This window comes from Cygnus atratus, chromosome 2 (assembly GCF_013377495.2).
Source record: "Cygnus atratus isolate AKBS03 ecotype Queensland, Australia chromosome 2, CAtr_DNAZoo_HiC_assembly, whole genome shotgun sequence".
Classification (NCBI taxonomy): Eukaryota; Metazoa; Chordata; class Aves; order Anseriformes; family Anatidae; genus Cygnus; species Cygnus atratus.
Window position 1 is genome coordinate 137,993,416 of NC_066363.1, and position 17,430 is coordinate 138,010,845.

Consider the following 17,430-nt stretch of genomic DNA (forward strand, 5'->3'; position numbering starts at 1 on the left):
TGTGAATTAAAATTCTAGACAGAAATGAGTCTTATTTAATGCAAGTTTCAGAAAGCTCTCCTTTAAACCTGTGGATTTATACCTGTACAGATTTTAACTGATTTTTTTAACATATATTAAATCTATTTTTAGATAGAGTATGTGAGTAATGTTATAATTTTTTAAATGTAGAAATTTTAAGACTTATTTCTTTTCCAGTGCAAGGTAGTTAGTTCCATAGTTAAATTCATTATACAGAAAAGACATGAATATGGGCAGCATTTAATTTCTTTACCATATTGTTAAAATATGAGTGTTTACTGCATATTGGGAATTCACAGAAGAGATTATTTTTCCAGTCACATTATATCTGAAAAAATCTAAATGGATTTCATCCCAGTAGGCTTCAGTGCAGGTGCTTACTATTTTGGTTGTTGACAGAAACTGATTTTCTTGTATCTCACAGGGGTCTTATTGAGCATGATGTGGATATATTAGCTCATGGAATGAAAAAATGCTAGGAATATTAATATTTAGTTAACTTTTAAAAAAAACTAGTTGAGAGTGAAAATAGTTATAATGTATGCATATTTGGAAAGTTCCATAGCGACTGTGGTGTTCATCTTTTCAATCCTATCTCTAAATAACTTTCAATTAAAAATTGCCATTAGAATTCTTGGTCTACAGTAATCCAGAGTTTTTTATTATCTTTGATGTAATTTGAAAGCTAATTCTTGACACCAAAAAATAGTCTCTTATGGTGTAATAGATTTTTAGTATTTACAATTTTCCCTTTTTAGTTTCTCTGCTCTATTTCCAAGGGTCTCATTGACCTGACTGCCCTGAATGCCCAAAGAGTTTTGAGCCGTGCTAATTTTGGATAAATAAAGGTCAATGATACTTGATTTGATATTTTAGTCTTCAATTATAAAGGAATACAATTTGGAAATAATCGCTTCAGAAATAAATAGATTTGATATCATGTCTTCCTTATAACTGCTTAATATTTGTTTTGTTTTATAGGTTATGTTCAGAGTTTGATTAGGCGTGTTGTAAACAATGTCAACATTGTGATCAACAATCTCATATTAAAATATGTGGAGGATGATATTGTTCTCTCAGTCAATATAACTTCTGCAGAATGCTATACAGTGGATGAGTTTTGGGATCGAGCATTTATGGACATCTCTGGTGGGTAGATATTTTTTGGCTTTGTGTATTGGTGATAGTCAAATTTATATTAAAATTTTAAGTCTAATACAAATGTCTTTTTATGTCAGAAATAAGATGTGAAAATAGGCAGAAGTTACCTTATTAGTATTTTTTTAAATAAAGGATGGAGGAATTGTAATGATATAGATTGATTCTTAAGGCATACTTATATGATTACAGATAATTATACAACACGTTCTGAAGCCCTCCTTGCTCATACTTGCTATCCTTCTGTGATTGCATTATATTTTGTACTTGCCACTAGCGGTGAGTGCTTATGCAATCTGTTTCTATTTCTATGAATAAACAGTACCATCTTAACGTGTTGCAATTGTTCATGTTATATTAAAATTCTCTAAATAGGCTAGGTAGAGGTGTAGTAAACTGCGCTGCACTGTAGTGACCATGGCATAACAGTTGTAAGACATGTTTCATTTCATATTTTCAGGAAAAAAAAGATTCATCTTGGTTTTCAGTGGCCTGATGTCTCAGTCTTTAAATTACCAGTATTCACAGTAGTTCTCCAAGTCTAGTTGTTCTTACTGATGTCTGATAGAGGTGAAATTTGAGCATGGAGTATTTCAGGATCACACAAAATATCCCTGCTAGACCAGGGAATTTCAGTAATGGTTTCCTGAGGGGCAAAATATACAAGATTTTTTTGGGGAAAATAATGAGAATAATATTAATTGGTATTATGTTTGCACATAATGCACTACTCCTATTTTATATACATAACTATTGTATAGGGAATGGATGAAAATTTCAAAATTTTTTTTGATTAGCTGTAACTAATTTGTCCTCACTTTTAAAGTATGCAGCTGAAAAACATTCTTTGTGATGCGTATTAAATTGTGCTCCTTAATCACATAAGCAAGTGTTTTGCTGATGGTCTAAGTAATGACCGTGTAACTATCTTGTATGGTTTTCTTCTAGGTAAGAACATGTATGTATGTTATTTTTCTTATCCAATATACTTTTTAACCTATATATATGTACTTTCTTCTTTTTAAAGCCACTGATCTGGTATTGAGAAAGATGATCAACTTTTCTGACTGCACAGTATGTCTTGATAAAAGAAATGCTAGTGGTAAAATTGAATTTTACCAGGAACCTCTGCTGTACAAATGTTCCTTCAGGACTCGTCTGCACTTTACTTATGATAACCTCAACTCCAAAATGCCATCTATTATTAAAGTAGGTATCCCCAAGTCTTTCATTTGTGTTCACGTGTGAATGATTTTGAGCTTTTTCAAAATATACTTTGAAATTTCAAGTAAGATGAAAAACCAATGCTGTCTTCCTGTTAAAAGGATTTTTTTGATTGTGTTTTATTCATGTGATGCAATTAGTCTCTTACAGCATGTAAGGAAGTAAAGCTATTTAATCTTTTGTATTTTTCCTAAAGCTTTAAAAATGAAATCATCATAATTGTAAGGAAGAAATATATGTCCCCAACAATCTGTTGAAGAAAAAATACTGTATGGTATAAGGTGTCTGCAATATGGTGGAAATGATTTTTTGCTTATGTTACTGTTTCAAATGGAGCCCAAAGTCTCATACATAGCAAGAAGTGTGAATGTATTGATACTTATTATTACTAAGAATTGATAATTCTTATTGGGCAGGGGTGCAGTATCACCTGTGGGTGTCTGACCCTGTGACATGTTTACATTTTGAACTGCAAAAGCCAAATGCTGAGTTGGTAGATAGACTAAACTACCTTTCACTTGTACATTTGGATTTCTGCTGTGACTAAGTTAAAGATGTGAAATGTTCTTTTCCCCTCTCTTCCCAGTCAGATATGGCAAAAGTCATATGAGTATTTACCCAGATAAGAATTCTAACAAAATGGATATTTGCACACTGTTAGTCTGGTAGTATGTATGTTGGCAGATTTTTTTTCTATATGCTGATCTTAAATTAATAAAGTGTGCAAAGACTGATTCTACATATTTAGGAATTTTTCTTTTTTTGATTCAGTAATTAGTAACAATTCTGGATCTATCCCTTTTTTTAGTTTTGTAATTAAAAACGTGTATATTCAGTGATATTAAGACTCTTAACCACATGCCTTGTGATTTCAGAATCTATATGAACGCCAGTGACAATGAGGAATTGTATCACTGCCTAGAGTTTACCACTTACAGTCGTTATGCTCTGTGGTGACAGTATGATTACTGTATATAGACAGTAAATCTTAATGTTAAAAAGCCCAATTAAAAAAAAAATTAGTGAAATAGTTCTGTAAATTTTGGAGAAGTTATACCTAGCTCAAGTCCTATATGCCAAATTTTAATGCAGAGCAAAAATTTATAGCCAAATTACGAGTTTCCAACAGCAGACCATATAGTGGAAACGGTGACACAGCCTTCCATATAATTTAAAATGGTACTGTTATAAAAATGATGATTATTATAGTATGATTTTATTGGATACTGGACTAAAATAAAACATACTAGGGTGCACTGAGGTAGCAGTGAATCAATTAAATTTATATTAAACTCTTCTGCTTAACTTGGTGATTGTTTATTGCCTCTGCCCTTTCTTTAGGCACATTTCATTTTTTTCAAAAATTTTATGCCTTTTTTTCCTATACACACTCTTTGATTTTTTTGGTGATGTTACACATAATTTAGTTACCTTTTTCTTTTTTCATCTATTTTTTTCCGTTTTTATTCTTTCTCTTTTTTCTTGAATGTTTAAACATAAAATATTCTTTAATGATGGTGTTCAGAAATGTACTCAATTAAATCTTATTTAATGACGCTAGATCAATATTTAAGTGAATGAATAATTATGTTTCAAAGTATAACGGTCCAAGGGTAAGGATGCTTTAACTTAAATATTTTACAGTATTTCACTGCTATAAAATTATGCCACAGTTAGCTCTATAAACCTGTTGACCCTAACAAATTTCACATTTGGTAACTGAATGATTTGTTGTATGCGTGGAGGTTGTATTCTGTGAATTTAAAAAGTTTGTCTTTGAAATATTTGAATATTGAATAGACATAGCTGTATTTCCTACACAAGTTAAGTAAAAGAAGCCGCTGTCAGTAAGTTTAGCTACTTAATTAATGAGATTAATTCCAGGGCGTTTAAAGCTTTTGAAGTTTGTGCTGCATGTGACATGACCATGGCTTCAGCGCACCTGAAGGTGACGTTCCTGGAACATCAGCAGCTTGTATTATTGATGTTACCCAGCTAAGGACAAAAGTCAGCAGAACGCAATCATTTTCTCCAGATCTGTGGAGATCTTTGTAATGAAAACTTCCGTATTCTGTGTTGTTCACTTGGTAAAAGCAAATCTTTTTTTCAGCGTTCAGTGAAAGTTTCCAAGGCTTCCATGTTCATAATAGCTTATATTCTTTTGGTTTTGTTGTAGGGAGTATTGTTACAACCTTTGTAATACTGTAACATTTTGGCCAAACTCATCTTAGTGACTTTAGTTTAATCATAGAATATCCCAAGTTGGAAGGGACTCACAAGGATCATCGAGTCCAGCTCCTGGGGACAGTTCTAAAGTAGTTTTCTGCTGGTTTTATGAATTTTGTTGAGATGAGTGAACTTAGAGGCAGATGAGGAGGTCCTACATTAAGGGCAGAGCTGATAGGTAGCTACTGGACCTGGAGATAGCAAATGTGCCTAATGTTACAGAAAATAGCATTATTAACATAATTTTATTACATGGAGCTCCTATGTGAAATAAAGGTAACTTTCTTATCAAGTCTAAGTTTTTATTTTTGTAGCATGAACACATAGTCATAACGCTATTTTGAAGTATTAAATAAAATAGCTAAAAGAGTATTGAGAGAAGGATAAATTTTCATCCTAGTAATTCCAATCTTTTTTAAACTCTTTTATTTAGAGAGATCTGCTTAATGGCATGTTTAGAACTGGAATATCCAGAGAAGCTGGTTTGCCACATTTCAGTTGGAATGAATGCTTCCACCGCTCCCCTGACATTACTTGTCCACCTGCAGCAATGTCGGGAGAGGGAAAGAATCAAAATGAAGGAATTTGTATATGAAAACCAGTATATTTAGGTTTTCTTTAGAATGCAGAGGTTTTTAAGAATTCTTCATGAAAATAGAAGTTTAATCAGAACCACTTACATGACTGCTTTAGAAAATTCTTTAGCAACAACTGAAAAACAAAAAACACAACCATGTGAAACATTTTACATTTGTTTTTTTTAACATAAAAATTTCTTGAGTGGCAACCTGAAGAGTTTTTGACAGTCATCATTTGCAGCCCTTTGCCTTGTATTGTATTACAGGTTTTGATTTTTAGAAATTACAGTGCACATAGAAAATGAATGAGTCATATATTTTAAAAGAGGATTTAATGTGGACACTACTTTGTTTTTATTTTTTTTTGTTTTCTTTCATATTATAGATTCACACATTAGTTGAAAGTTTGAAACTTTCCATCTCTGATCAGCAGCTTCCTATGTTTATACGTATAATGCAGCTTGGGATTGCTCTTTATTATGGAGAAATAGGCAACTTCAAAGATGGGGAAGGTGAAGATTTGGTATGCCACACTAAGGATATGTTGGGAAACATCACAGGTAAATATAATTTTTATTTGTTGAAAAAAGTGTTAAAAACAGTATTTTCTTTTGCTTTTTGCAAATATGAATAACCAAGACCTAGCCATTACGAAGTAATTTGGCAGTCTGTAATTTGATACAGTTAGTTCATTGTGCTGGTTACATATATAATGAATATCTTTTTCTTGTTATATTCTGAAACATCTTCGTATGGACCTCACATAACTGAGGCTAAACTTAGATAAAGACATCTCTGTAGTTGTGACATGGTAGAGTAGTGTGAATTTATCTATCACTGTACAGAACAACAAGATACTTGTCCTTAGGTAACTTTGATTTTCTTTTATTTTGTCTGTGTAGTTCAGGTGTGGCTGCTGCCAGTTTTAAAGTGATGTGCTTTTTACCTTTCTTCGAAACTTTTTATTGAGAACTGATATATCATCATTTGTTCTAAAGAGCAAAACATTACTTTGCACTGTTTTCAGTAGTTCCAATATATTTAAAAATCGTCTAGTCTCCTGCTTTTTATTTTTATATAACGTGTGTTCCCTTTTGGTGATACTTTATGATCATTTACTGTGATGTGATCTTCTGAAAAAGGAGGGGTGAATTTTCTTTGCATGTGGCTAGTGTCTTGAGGAGACATTTTGCATATCAATCCAAGGTTGAATTTGTGTCTGGGGGAGTTGGATGCAGTATTTACCACAGAGGCAAGAGTACTGCATGATGACTTCTGGAAAATTCTTGGAATTGTATGTGAAGGTGATGCGTCAGCATTAAGCTATGTTTATAGTATTAGAGTAGTTAGAGACCTTCAGTGTAAAACATTAATAGATTTTGTTCTGTTTAAGAAATATATAATTTCAATTTCCATTTTTTTTGATCCTGTATTGCTGTCTTCTCTGACTTCAGAAAAATAATATCTAATTGGAAAGATTACAGCAGTGGAATTTGTTTTTCACAGAAAAATAGCATTTAGTGTTGGTTGGCACAGATAACCATTTCACTCTCATGCCAGATGTAGAATTCTCTGTCATGCTGCCACTATGTGGAACACAGCAAATAAATAAGATGTCTGTAAATAGTTCTCCCGTATTTTCTTTAAAGATCAAATACTTTTCTGTACTCGAAACTATTTGCCTTACAAGAAATGTGGAGTTTGTTACACCATGTGATTAGAAGTACTTAATTATTAACATTCTGAAAATATTGAATTAATTTTCTCCTGAGACTTTAAAAAGCATGGTTTCTAGAAGAATCCTTAGTGTGCATTTCAAGAACTCTTTGCATCTAACCAATGCTTTGATTGTAATGTTGGCAGAGAAAGGGCGAGGAGCTGTTCTCTGTGGTGTTGCATTACCCTTGCTTTCAGACAGAGGGTTGTATCTGTACCGTGGGTGTCTTTCTTTCATTCCCATCGAAGTTCAGCCACCTTTAACCCTTCATGCTATAGCTAATTGTGATGTGTTTAGGGTTGCTTGAATTTTGTAGCTGTATTCCTGGAGCTACTAAGGTGAGTAGGACCATTTGAATATAGGAGGGTGATAGAGGATAGGGAAATCCTGTGAATCAATGAACAGCTGGGATTGGTAGGCAGTGGGTTTCAGATGAAAAGGTCCAAGGACTGGAGAGGGAGATTAGCTGGGTAATGAGAAGATTGGACAGAACATGTGTGTACGGAAGAGGATGCAAGTGGATAGGAGAGAGACGGAGGTTTTGTTTGTTTGGCTTCTTTTGGTTAGTGTGTGAGATGGGTGGTAAAACAGAAATACAGCTTAAGAGAAGACTGAAGTTAAAACAAAAGGCATCTGCCTACAAACACTTTGTGTTTTCTGCATCTGGAATGGAACTCAAGATTCTTATGTCCAAATATGAGTAAATTCTTTGACAAAGTGTCTCTTGTCATCCTCCTTTCTAATGTATGTCCTCAAGAAGGTTAAATTGCAATTGCTGTCTGTAAATCTTATGTGGTTTTTCTGAACAACTGTGAATGTGATTTTTTTAGTTTTTCATAAAATAGCTATCTAAAAAAGGAATAATGTGTAATTTCGTACTGATGTATGCAGTTGTTGTCAGAAGGGTCAGAAATTAAACTATGGTTGCAATGACAAGAACTACCAAGTAGGAAATCTGTAATTTCCTATGCAATCTTTGTTCAACTATGCTGTACTCAAACACTATTCCACTAATATTCCACTTAATTATGTGATCATGTATTTTTGACAGAATTATCCCTTCAGAACACAAAACAGATGGCAATTGTTGTGTTGCCAAGCCAGAGCTGTAGAAACTGTTCTGGAAGTCCATTTCTATCTTTACTACAAAGTAGTCTGTTGCATGTAGCCTAAAACTGTTACCAACTGTTTTTCTTTATGCCATTTATGCTTGTTTTCTGCGTTAGAATTCAATATACATTTGTAGGCATACATGTGCACGTGCATGCACGCGTACCGTGTACACACGCACAAACAAAACTTTTTGATACCTAATGATTTTTTTACTCACATTCAGTGCCAGTATACGAATGCAAACATTACCGTGTTATCCATACCATCAATTTGTGAGTTAACTTTTTTTCTTTTTCTGACTTCATATTATATCTGTGACTGGTAAGGAAAAAAACCACTTTCCTCTTCTTGAACACTTCATGATGCATTTGTCATCACAGTTTCCAACCACAGATTTGAACTTTTCTGAGGAAACTTCAAATATGCTACTATTTTCAGAACAAAAAAAAAAAGGAATTAAGAAAAATAATAAATGACTTGCAATTTATCTACTGAGCTATATTAGCCACACTTTTTTTCAAAAGTACCATGTTATGAAATCCAAGACTAATTACACTGGAATTGTGCCTGAATTCTTTACAGTTTAACAATGTACTTAACCTACTTCATAGGTTATGTTTTTATAACTCTTTGAAAGTGTTCTGAAGATTCATTAAGTAGTTCAGCCCAGTAATTATTAGGAAGCAGTCCTAACCATTTCAGTTTAAAGAATTTATCTATATCTTCGTCTTTTGAATAGAACTTCTTGTATTGTTGTCAACTGAATTCATCAACTATGCATATTTACGGGTATTCCAGCAGCAATTTGAAGTGTTGTACACCCACATGTAAGAATAGGATCCTGAAATTTGGCAGCAGGGTTAGCTTGTGTCATGAACATATGTTTTGCTGCCTCTGAAGAAAATCTACTTAAATTCTGTTATTTGGAAAGCATTCAAAATACAGAGGTAAAAATTATGGGTCAGAAATACATGTGGAAACTGGCTTCAGTACTATAGGTGAATTCAGTTAATACTGCATGCATGATGAACCATGTTCCAGCTCAGGGCTGAACAGGGTCTTCGCTTCTGAGGATTTGAGACTTGTCTGCATTGTGATCTTGGATGTCTTGGTAGTACAAAGAAGGAAATTGATGTGTTTCAGTGTAAAAAGATACAAAAGTTAGAAGGGTTTGGACAAGAGTATGGCAGTGGTAGCTGTGGGGGGCTGGGGCTTGAAAATAGGCTTTTGGTTTGTCAGGTAAAAGGACTAATGTAAATAGAAATGAAAATGACTTTAGCATGAAAGAGGACAGGAAGCCAGGATACATCAGAAAAATGGAATTTAGTTGGATGGAATTGCTGAGGTTGATGATCTAAGGCTGAAATACTGTAACTTTTTTAATAAAGTATGATACTGAGAGGTTTGAGCAATAGGAAAAGCACAGGAAGAGGAGGTTTGGCACTTCTTGAACAAAGAAATCACAGAATGGCTGAGGCTGGATGACTCTGGAGGTCATCTTGTCCAATTCCTGCTCAAGCAGGAACACCCAGAGCAGGTTGTCCAGAACCGTGTCCAGGCAGCTTCTGAAGACTCCAAGCAGGGCGATTCAGTGCTGTCGCCTGCACAGCACAGAAGTGCTCTTGGTGGTTGGAAGGAGCCTTCTGTGTTCCAGTTCATACCCATTGCCTCTTGTCCTGGCACTGGTCACCACTGAAAAGAGCATGGCTCTGTCCTCTCTGCACCCTCTCTTCCTGCATTTATAGGCTTTGATCAGATCCCCTGCCCCAAGCCTCATCTTCTCCAGGTTGAACTCTCCCAGCTCTCTCAGATGCTCCTCACAGGAGAGGTGCTTCAGGCTCTTGGACTCCTTCCAGTATGTCCACATCTCTCTTGCACTGGAGAGTCCAGAAATGAGCATGGTGCTCCAGGTACAGCCTCACCAGTGCTGAGCGGAGGGGAAGGATTACCTCGCTTGACCTCCTGGTGATACTTCGCCTGATGCAGCCGAGAACACCATCATCCTTCTTTAGTGACAAGGGCACATCACTGACTCATGTTCAGCTTGGTGCCCACCAGGACCCCCAGGTCCTTTTCTGCAAAATTGCTTCCCAGCTGGGTAGCCCCCAGCCTGTGCTGGTGCCTGGGGTTGTTCCTGCCTGGGGTGAAGGACTTTGCAGTTCTCCTTGTTGAACTGCATGAGGTTCCTGTCAGACCACTCCTCCAGCCTGTTGCAGTCCCTCTGGATGAATGGTGTTCACGTGAATCAGCTGCTCCTCACAGTTTTGTCATTTGTGAGTTTACCAAGGGTGTATTCTACCCCATCACCCAGAACATTAATGAAAATGTTAAGTAGGACTGGACCCAGTATTGGCCCTTGGCTAACTCTGCTCATTACTGACCTGAAAATAGACTTTGTGCCACTGATTCACCACCCTACAGGCCTGGCTGTTCAGCCTGTTTTCGATTCACCTCATTGTCTGCTCATGCAGCCCATACTTCAACAGCTACTTTGAGATTGGGTGTTGGGAAAGGTTTTACACTGACAGGGTGATCAGGCACTGAAACGGGCTCCCCAGGGAAGAGGCCACAGCACTGAGCCTGCTGGAGTTCAGGAAGCATTTGGACAATGCTCTCAGACATATTGTTTGATTTTTGGGTGGTCCTGTGTCGCCAGGAGTTGGACTCTGATCAGTGTGGGTCCCTGTCAACTTGTGATAATCTATGATTCTATAGGTTATTATGGGGAACAGTGTCAAAGGCCTTACCGAAGTCCAGGAAGACAATATCCAATGCTTTCCCATCATCTACCAGGCTGGTGATTTCATTATCAAAGCATATCAGTTTGGTCGAACAGGACTACTCCTTGGTGAATGTATGCTGACTGCTCCTGATGATTTTCATGTCCTTTTTTTGTACCTGGAAATGGTTTCCAGGGTTAGTTGTTCCATCATCTTCCCAAGGACCAAAGTGAGGCTGACCAGTTTGTACTTAGGTGAGTCCTGCTTCTTGCCCTTCTTCAAGATAGGAGTGACATTTGCTTTCCTCCAGTCATCAGGCACTTCTCCCATTTGCTATGATTGACCAAAGATTATAGAGTGGCTTCACAATCTTATCTGCCGGCTCCCTCAACACTCGTGGGTGCATCCTGTCAAGGCCTATGCTGTAGGGAACCTGCTTTGGCAGGGGGCTTGGACCCGATGATCTCTTTGAGGTCCCTTCCAACACCTACAATTCTGTGATTCTGTGGGCTTCCAAATGTCCAAACAGTGGACAATACAAACAGTGGGCTAAAAATGAAAATGAAGAAGTGCAGAGCAGGTGGGTGGTAGCGTAGCTGAGATGTGTCTGCACAATGAGTTGCTGAGCAAGAAGCTTGGGACAGATATTAGAGGCTGGGATCAAGAGTGTGAGCTCAGTATGAGCTGCTGAGCTTCTGAGGGTGGTTTTAACAGTTCTGGGTGCTGCCTCTGAATGATTGCCTTGAGATCCATGCAGATCTGATTGTAACATATGGAGCATGCTTCTCAGGTGTAAAATGGCAATAATATAGTTCCATTCCAAAGGAATATTGTGAAACTTTCTATTATTTGTAAAGCACACTGGCCCTGCCGTGATCTTTACTCTTTCTCAAAAAAAAAAGGAAAAATCAAGAAGTCCTCTGTGAATGTGAGTAGTTAACAATCTTACAACACTAAACAGAATAAAATGTTGCACAGATCCTACGCAACTCAGATTTTTAATGTACTGAAGTACTCCTTTCTGAAAACTCAGTGGTAAGAACAGTAGCATGGGGAGTGTTTAGGATACCAATGGAGCAAAAAGCAGATCAAGAGAATGAGTTTAATATATTGTCAACTTTGGGTTGAATTATATTTGGGTTGACTGAGAAAACCAGCTGCAAATAATTTGCGATAGCAAGAAATTAGAGGTGAGTATTACTTGTTGGAGAAGGGGTTGATTCTGCGATAAAGTACTAGGATAAAAATGAGAGAATGGAATTAGATTTACTTATCCATGTTTGACTGAGGAAATACAGTTGGGCACTATATTGAAGAGTTTGGGTAGATGAGAGTTATCAGTAAACAGTGGAGAAAATGGTTGCCAGTTTGGCAGAGTTGATATCAAGATAAAAGGTTGTGTGTGTGCCAACTTACACTTACCTGGTATTTCTCTTGTTGCTGCACTTTTTGTGTGTTTTCTCTTGAGAATCTGAGACATGGAGATGCATGTATTATTCTTGCAAAAAGCTGGGATACGCTATGCTCTTTGGGCTCCTCATCTTTCCGTGTGCTCTGGAGTGAGCAGTCCATGCAGGAAAGCCAACAGTCATTTTTTTTCCTCCAGTCTAGCTCTGCTATTGGAGTGTCTTCCTTGCCGATACGCTTTGATAACCTCCCAAGGAAACGAGGTGTACTTGAAATTCATATTTCAACAGGCTGTAAAGATGCAATGTAGATAGATAGCAGTTTGTGGGATCAGTGCATTGTGCAGCTGTCTAACAGCCAGTGTGACAGTGAATAACTTTGTTGTAGGCTTCTGTGATAGTGCATTGTAAGTGGCTGCTGAGATTCCATATGCTGAGGATGGGTATCAAGTTCGTTGTATGGAGATGGCCAGATTTCATTAGTTTGGAATATACGTTTAGACACATAGAATTGCTTGCATCTTCCAACATCAGTTAAATGAACAGCAGTTAAAATGAGTAGCAAAGAAAAAAAAGTTAAAATTCCAAAATTATAAAATGCCTAAATTAGGGAGATAAAATTTGTTTATATTAAAAGTTTTAATTGTTTAGGAACTATAACTTTTTTTGTGGAGAATTAGATTTCTCTGAATGCATTTTTAAAATCTATTTTATATTGTCTTGCAATTTTATTTTTTCTTGAAAAATGTTAATACTCCTTTTTGAGTAGAAACCCACAAATCTAATTACATTTTTAAAGGGCACTGGCATCAGTCACTCGTAGACCTTTAGTTTTTACTTATTGCATAAAAGCTTAAGTAGCAGATTTCTTTTTTTGCTGCTGATTTTAAAAGTGGTTTAATATAAAGGCTGAATATAAGCATTTTCTTAATGTTTCCAGTGAGTAAAGTGTACTTCCAATTGTTCTCTTTGAACTTGTGTGCAGGGTATGAAACAAAAACACTTTCCAGTTTGTCATTCAGTTTGGCAAGGCAAGACAACTAGCACCTTCTTCTCTCTGTTGGAGATCTGCACTGAACATACCACTTTGAGCTTAGTTGTTTTGTAATTTGTACTTCAACCCAGAGGCTCTTGCCCTTTTATTGTGGCATTTCAAGTTGTTTGATCTCCTTTGTCATTAAAATAGAACAACCTCCTACCTCTTGCCCTGCTGCTGGTGTTTTGGAATTACTATCGCTTGTTTTGTAGCTCACCCTTAACTAACTCTTGCGCATCTGCTCATAATTTTATTGAGGTTAGGATATTGTTTAAATGATGGCTATTTTTAAATATTTGATTAACAACCCCAAGTAAAATCATGGGGAGCACTGTAGGGTGATTCGTGGTGGTGTTTCAGCACTTCAGAATTGTGGCATTATTCTTTCCAAATTTGTTAGGAAAATTCCAATTAAGGTGATTCGTTCTTCCCCTCCTTCCACCTTCCCTTGTCCATTAGTTCTACTGTAATGTAGTTTCAATTTACAGCAAGACAAGACAGCTGGACATGGAGAAGCTTGGGGAAGTTTGTTTAAGAGATGAAGGTACATAACTTGAAAAAGCGGGTTCCCTGGAGTTGAACCTGAAGCTTTCAGATGTTGCAGTAACAGTCCATACCCAATGGACTGTATAACTCAGCGGTAAAAGGGAATTACACTTTTTTCCCCTTGATTTATGGTTGTTTCTAAGGTGGGAGCTTATTCTGGTCTAGTAGGAGTTGGAGGTTGCTGTTTAAGGAAGATGATATTCTGGCTGCAGGAATAAGAAGAAACCTTTGGCTTACTGTTTTGCCATCCTGACTACCTGAATCACTGCAGCAGGTTGTCTTCTACAAAATGAAAGTGGTATCTCTTAAATGTGTAAAAGTACTGTCCCTTGAACGTGTGCTGTTGTAATATCCATGGTACAGCTATGATGGCATCAGATTTTCAACTAGAAAGTGTTGGGGCTAGGTGCAGTTTGCTTTTAAATGGAGATGCGGAATACCTTTCAGACTAGAATTTGGTACGTAGGATTTTAATTTCTGCTGGTGTTAATGCCACTTCTAGTTACACGTCAGCTCCTTAGTCCATACTGCTGTGCTAGTGTACTGCATGTGCAATAGGACACAAGACATTATTTTTAAATATGTACTATGAAGTGAAACTATTTAAACATCAACACGTTAACCTATTAGCATAGTGAATATTACAGGTTATCTTGTGGGAGTCAATTTATTGTCTTTCTGTGGTGTAGATTCATAATGTGTATCTTCTTTTGAATAAAATTCACTTTGGCAACACAGCCACTGAATAGCTGTATAAACATATTAGGGGCAACTTCTACAAACATTGAACTTGTTTTTGTTCTGTACATCAGTCATTTCTATGTGTTCTTTAGATAATAAACATATGCAAAGGAAAATGGTACAGAAAATGTTTGTTACTCTGAAAGCATATATGCTACTATATTCGAGATTCCCCAAGGACAGTTCATGCTGCAGGGACAAATTGAAGGTTTGTTGCGTTCTCTAAGTCAGCACCAATACTGTTGTCACAAGATAACTCCACTGCAAACCTCTCTTTTTCTATTCTTAACATGATTAGTTCCAGAAGTTATGATTACACAACTAATGATATTGTCGTCCTAGCAGTGAGTTCGTAGTGGCTTCTTTAGCTTATAGCAGTTAGAACATGGACGAGGAAATTAATTTTAATATCTACATTATTTAATGATAAAAGAATGAACATCTACAGCTGTGTTCTTGAAGTACTTATTAACTTTAATTTGTGCATTTCATGGTTGATTCAGCCAGATGAAAATTCATGTTATTGCCAGAAGGGATGGTGATGCATTCCCTCCCGCTTCCCCCTGTGCCAGCACCTGTATTTTTGTAGCCACGGGCAGAGCTGGATCAGGGACCTTACCTGGCTGAAAACTAATACAGGCAGAAAAACAAGTAAGTACAAAGAGTAATTTTCTGGTCAGTTAATTCCAGATTTTGGATGGGAGATGCTGGTTTCCAGACTCTTAGTCAGAGATACCTTAAGTATCTCCAACCGTTTAAAAGTGAATTTCCAAAGATCAAACTCAATCTGAACATGGAAACAGATGCAGCCGTGCCATACGGTCATTTAATTTATATAAAATTTATTTCTTAACTGGAATCACTGCCCTAAACTATGAAGCAAAGTTCTTCCACTGTGATCTTAGCTATGGTAGCTAGAAAGGGTAGAGACAGAAACTTGACAAGTGGTGCATAGCATAATGTTCCAATGTGCTTCTGGCCTTGTGGTGGTGGAAGAGTTCCTGTGGGTTTTCTCTCTTGATGACTGAATAATTTTTTGCACTATTCTTTATTCCCTTGCAGTATACATTAAGACAAAGAAATTTCTTAATGCTGAGATAAATAGTCAAAATTGAGATTGCACAAGTTCCTTCAGTGTTGTAAGAAGATGCAGAATAATCATCCTGTTTCAGTAGTGCAGCAGAATTTCCATAGAGGCTCTGTATCACAGCTGTTCTTGGGTTATAGCTAGCTTAGGTCTGTATGAGTACTTGTGATGGTTTAAGGTAAATTGTTAGTCAGCTTCCCTGCAGTACCCTCACAGATGAACATTATTTGATACCACTGGCAAAAAAGGGACAGCTGATAAAATGTGTCCTTACCCAAAGAATTTTTGCTCCTTAAGAGTTTCTGTGCCTTTTAGATGTTTAGAGAATTACTGTTAATATCGTGTGGGTAAATTTCACACTGGTAAAAATCAGTTGTGTTGTGCCAGGTTTTGAAATTTCTTGGATTTATGGCTTAGATATAAAGGATGCAGTACGAGACAGTTTCTTTTATTTCTTGTGTCTTGCATATGTATTAGAGGTTCATCTACCTTCTGCTTTTGAAGGAACATATACACATGCCCGGTCACAATTTTAGTGTTTGCTGTGATTAGCGTAGTCACATAATGAATGAATAAAATACTGGGGAGAAGAAGCTGAAGGAAGAGCACAAGACTGAGATTTGATTATTGTGTAGTGTCAAGGTTTGAAAATGTAGCATGTAGAAGTATAAGCACCACTGAGTAATGATTTTTATCCCAATTTTCTTGTTTTTCAGCATGATAGGTTTTCCTAAAAGGTAGCCATTAAGAGAATGGAGTCTTCTGAACTTCCAGAACTTTGCCTTCTGTTGTGGCTTAACCCTGGCAGGCAGCAGCTCAGCACCATGCAGCTGCTCGCTCACTCTCCCCAGGTGGGATGGGGGAGAGAAACAGAAACGGTAAAAGTGCAAGAACTTGTGGCTTGAGATGAAGAGAGTTCAGTAGATAAAGCAAAAGCCACGCTTACAGGCAAAGCAAAACCAGGAATTCATTTGCTACTTCCCATCGGCAGGCAGATGTTAAGCCAAGCCCAGGAAAGCAGGGCTCATCCCGTGTGATGGTTTCTTGGGAAGACAAACACCATCACTCAGAACATCCCCCCCTTCCTCCTCCTGTACCCCAGCTTTTATTGCTGAGCGTGATATGGGTTATCTCCTCAGTCCGTTTGGGTCAGCTGTCCCAGCCTCCCTGCTGGCAGGGCAGTGTGAGAAGCAGAAAAGACTTTGCAACAACTGGGAGTGTTCTCGCCACTATTTTCATCAGAAATCCAAAACCTAGCATTATACAAGCCTCTGTGAAGTCAATTAATTACATCCCATCCAAAACCAGGACACTTTGTTTAGTACTGCAGGCCTTCAAAGTATACTTGAGGTACTTGAGGTGTTTGGCTCAAATAATTTGTATATTGTGGAAGAATTAAGAATGCATAGGTGGCCTATGAATTGCAGTGCTGACTGAGAAGCATTAGACAAAAGTTGGCAAAATGTTTTATTCTGCTAATACTGTATAATAGAGTTATAAGACTAGTATAAATTCTGCAAGAATAGGATTTTTTTCTGATTTATGTTCTATTCCTTTTGTTGTTAGGCTTTACACAATTTACTGTTTCTTACAGAGTTATAAAAAAAATCTGCAAGGAACTGATGGAACTCAAGGAGAGCTTGAATTATCTGAATATAGCACTCATTTTGTCATCTCATCTCTCTCTATTACAAGCCTTGACTTTATTTATTTGTTTTTCACTTTATTCTTCATTTTACTAACAAATATTTTGTGCTGGTTTGATTTATTCCTCCTTCCTCTCCATATGTCTTGTGGTGTTTTTGCTTTGATGCCCTTTCTGGAGGCTCTCTTACTTGAAGGCGGTGGTGATGCAGC

General features: G+C 36.9%; 1 protein-coding gene across 1 annotated transcript in view; it reads left to right on the forward strand.

The window, feature by feature from the left end:
* VPS13B (vacuolar protein sorting 13 homolog B) overlaps nt 1-17,430 on the forward strand; it is a 476,457-nt gene that overhangs the window by 49,071 nt on the left and 409,956 nt on the right. Inside the window, exons 5-7 of the mRNA XM_035546369.2 lie at nt 1,003-1,170; nt 2,207-2,388; nt 5,593-5,767. Coding sequence (XP_035402262.1) covers nt 1,003-1,170; nt 2,207-2,388; nt 5,593-5,767 — 525 coding nt within the window. The remainder of the gene's footprint in view (nt 1-1,002; nt 1,171-2,206; nt 2,389-5,592; nt 5,768-17,430) is intronic.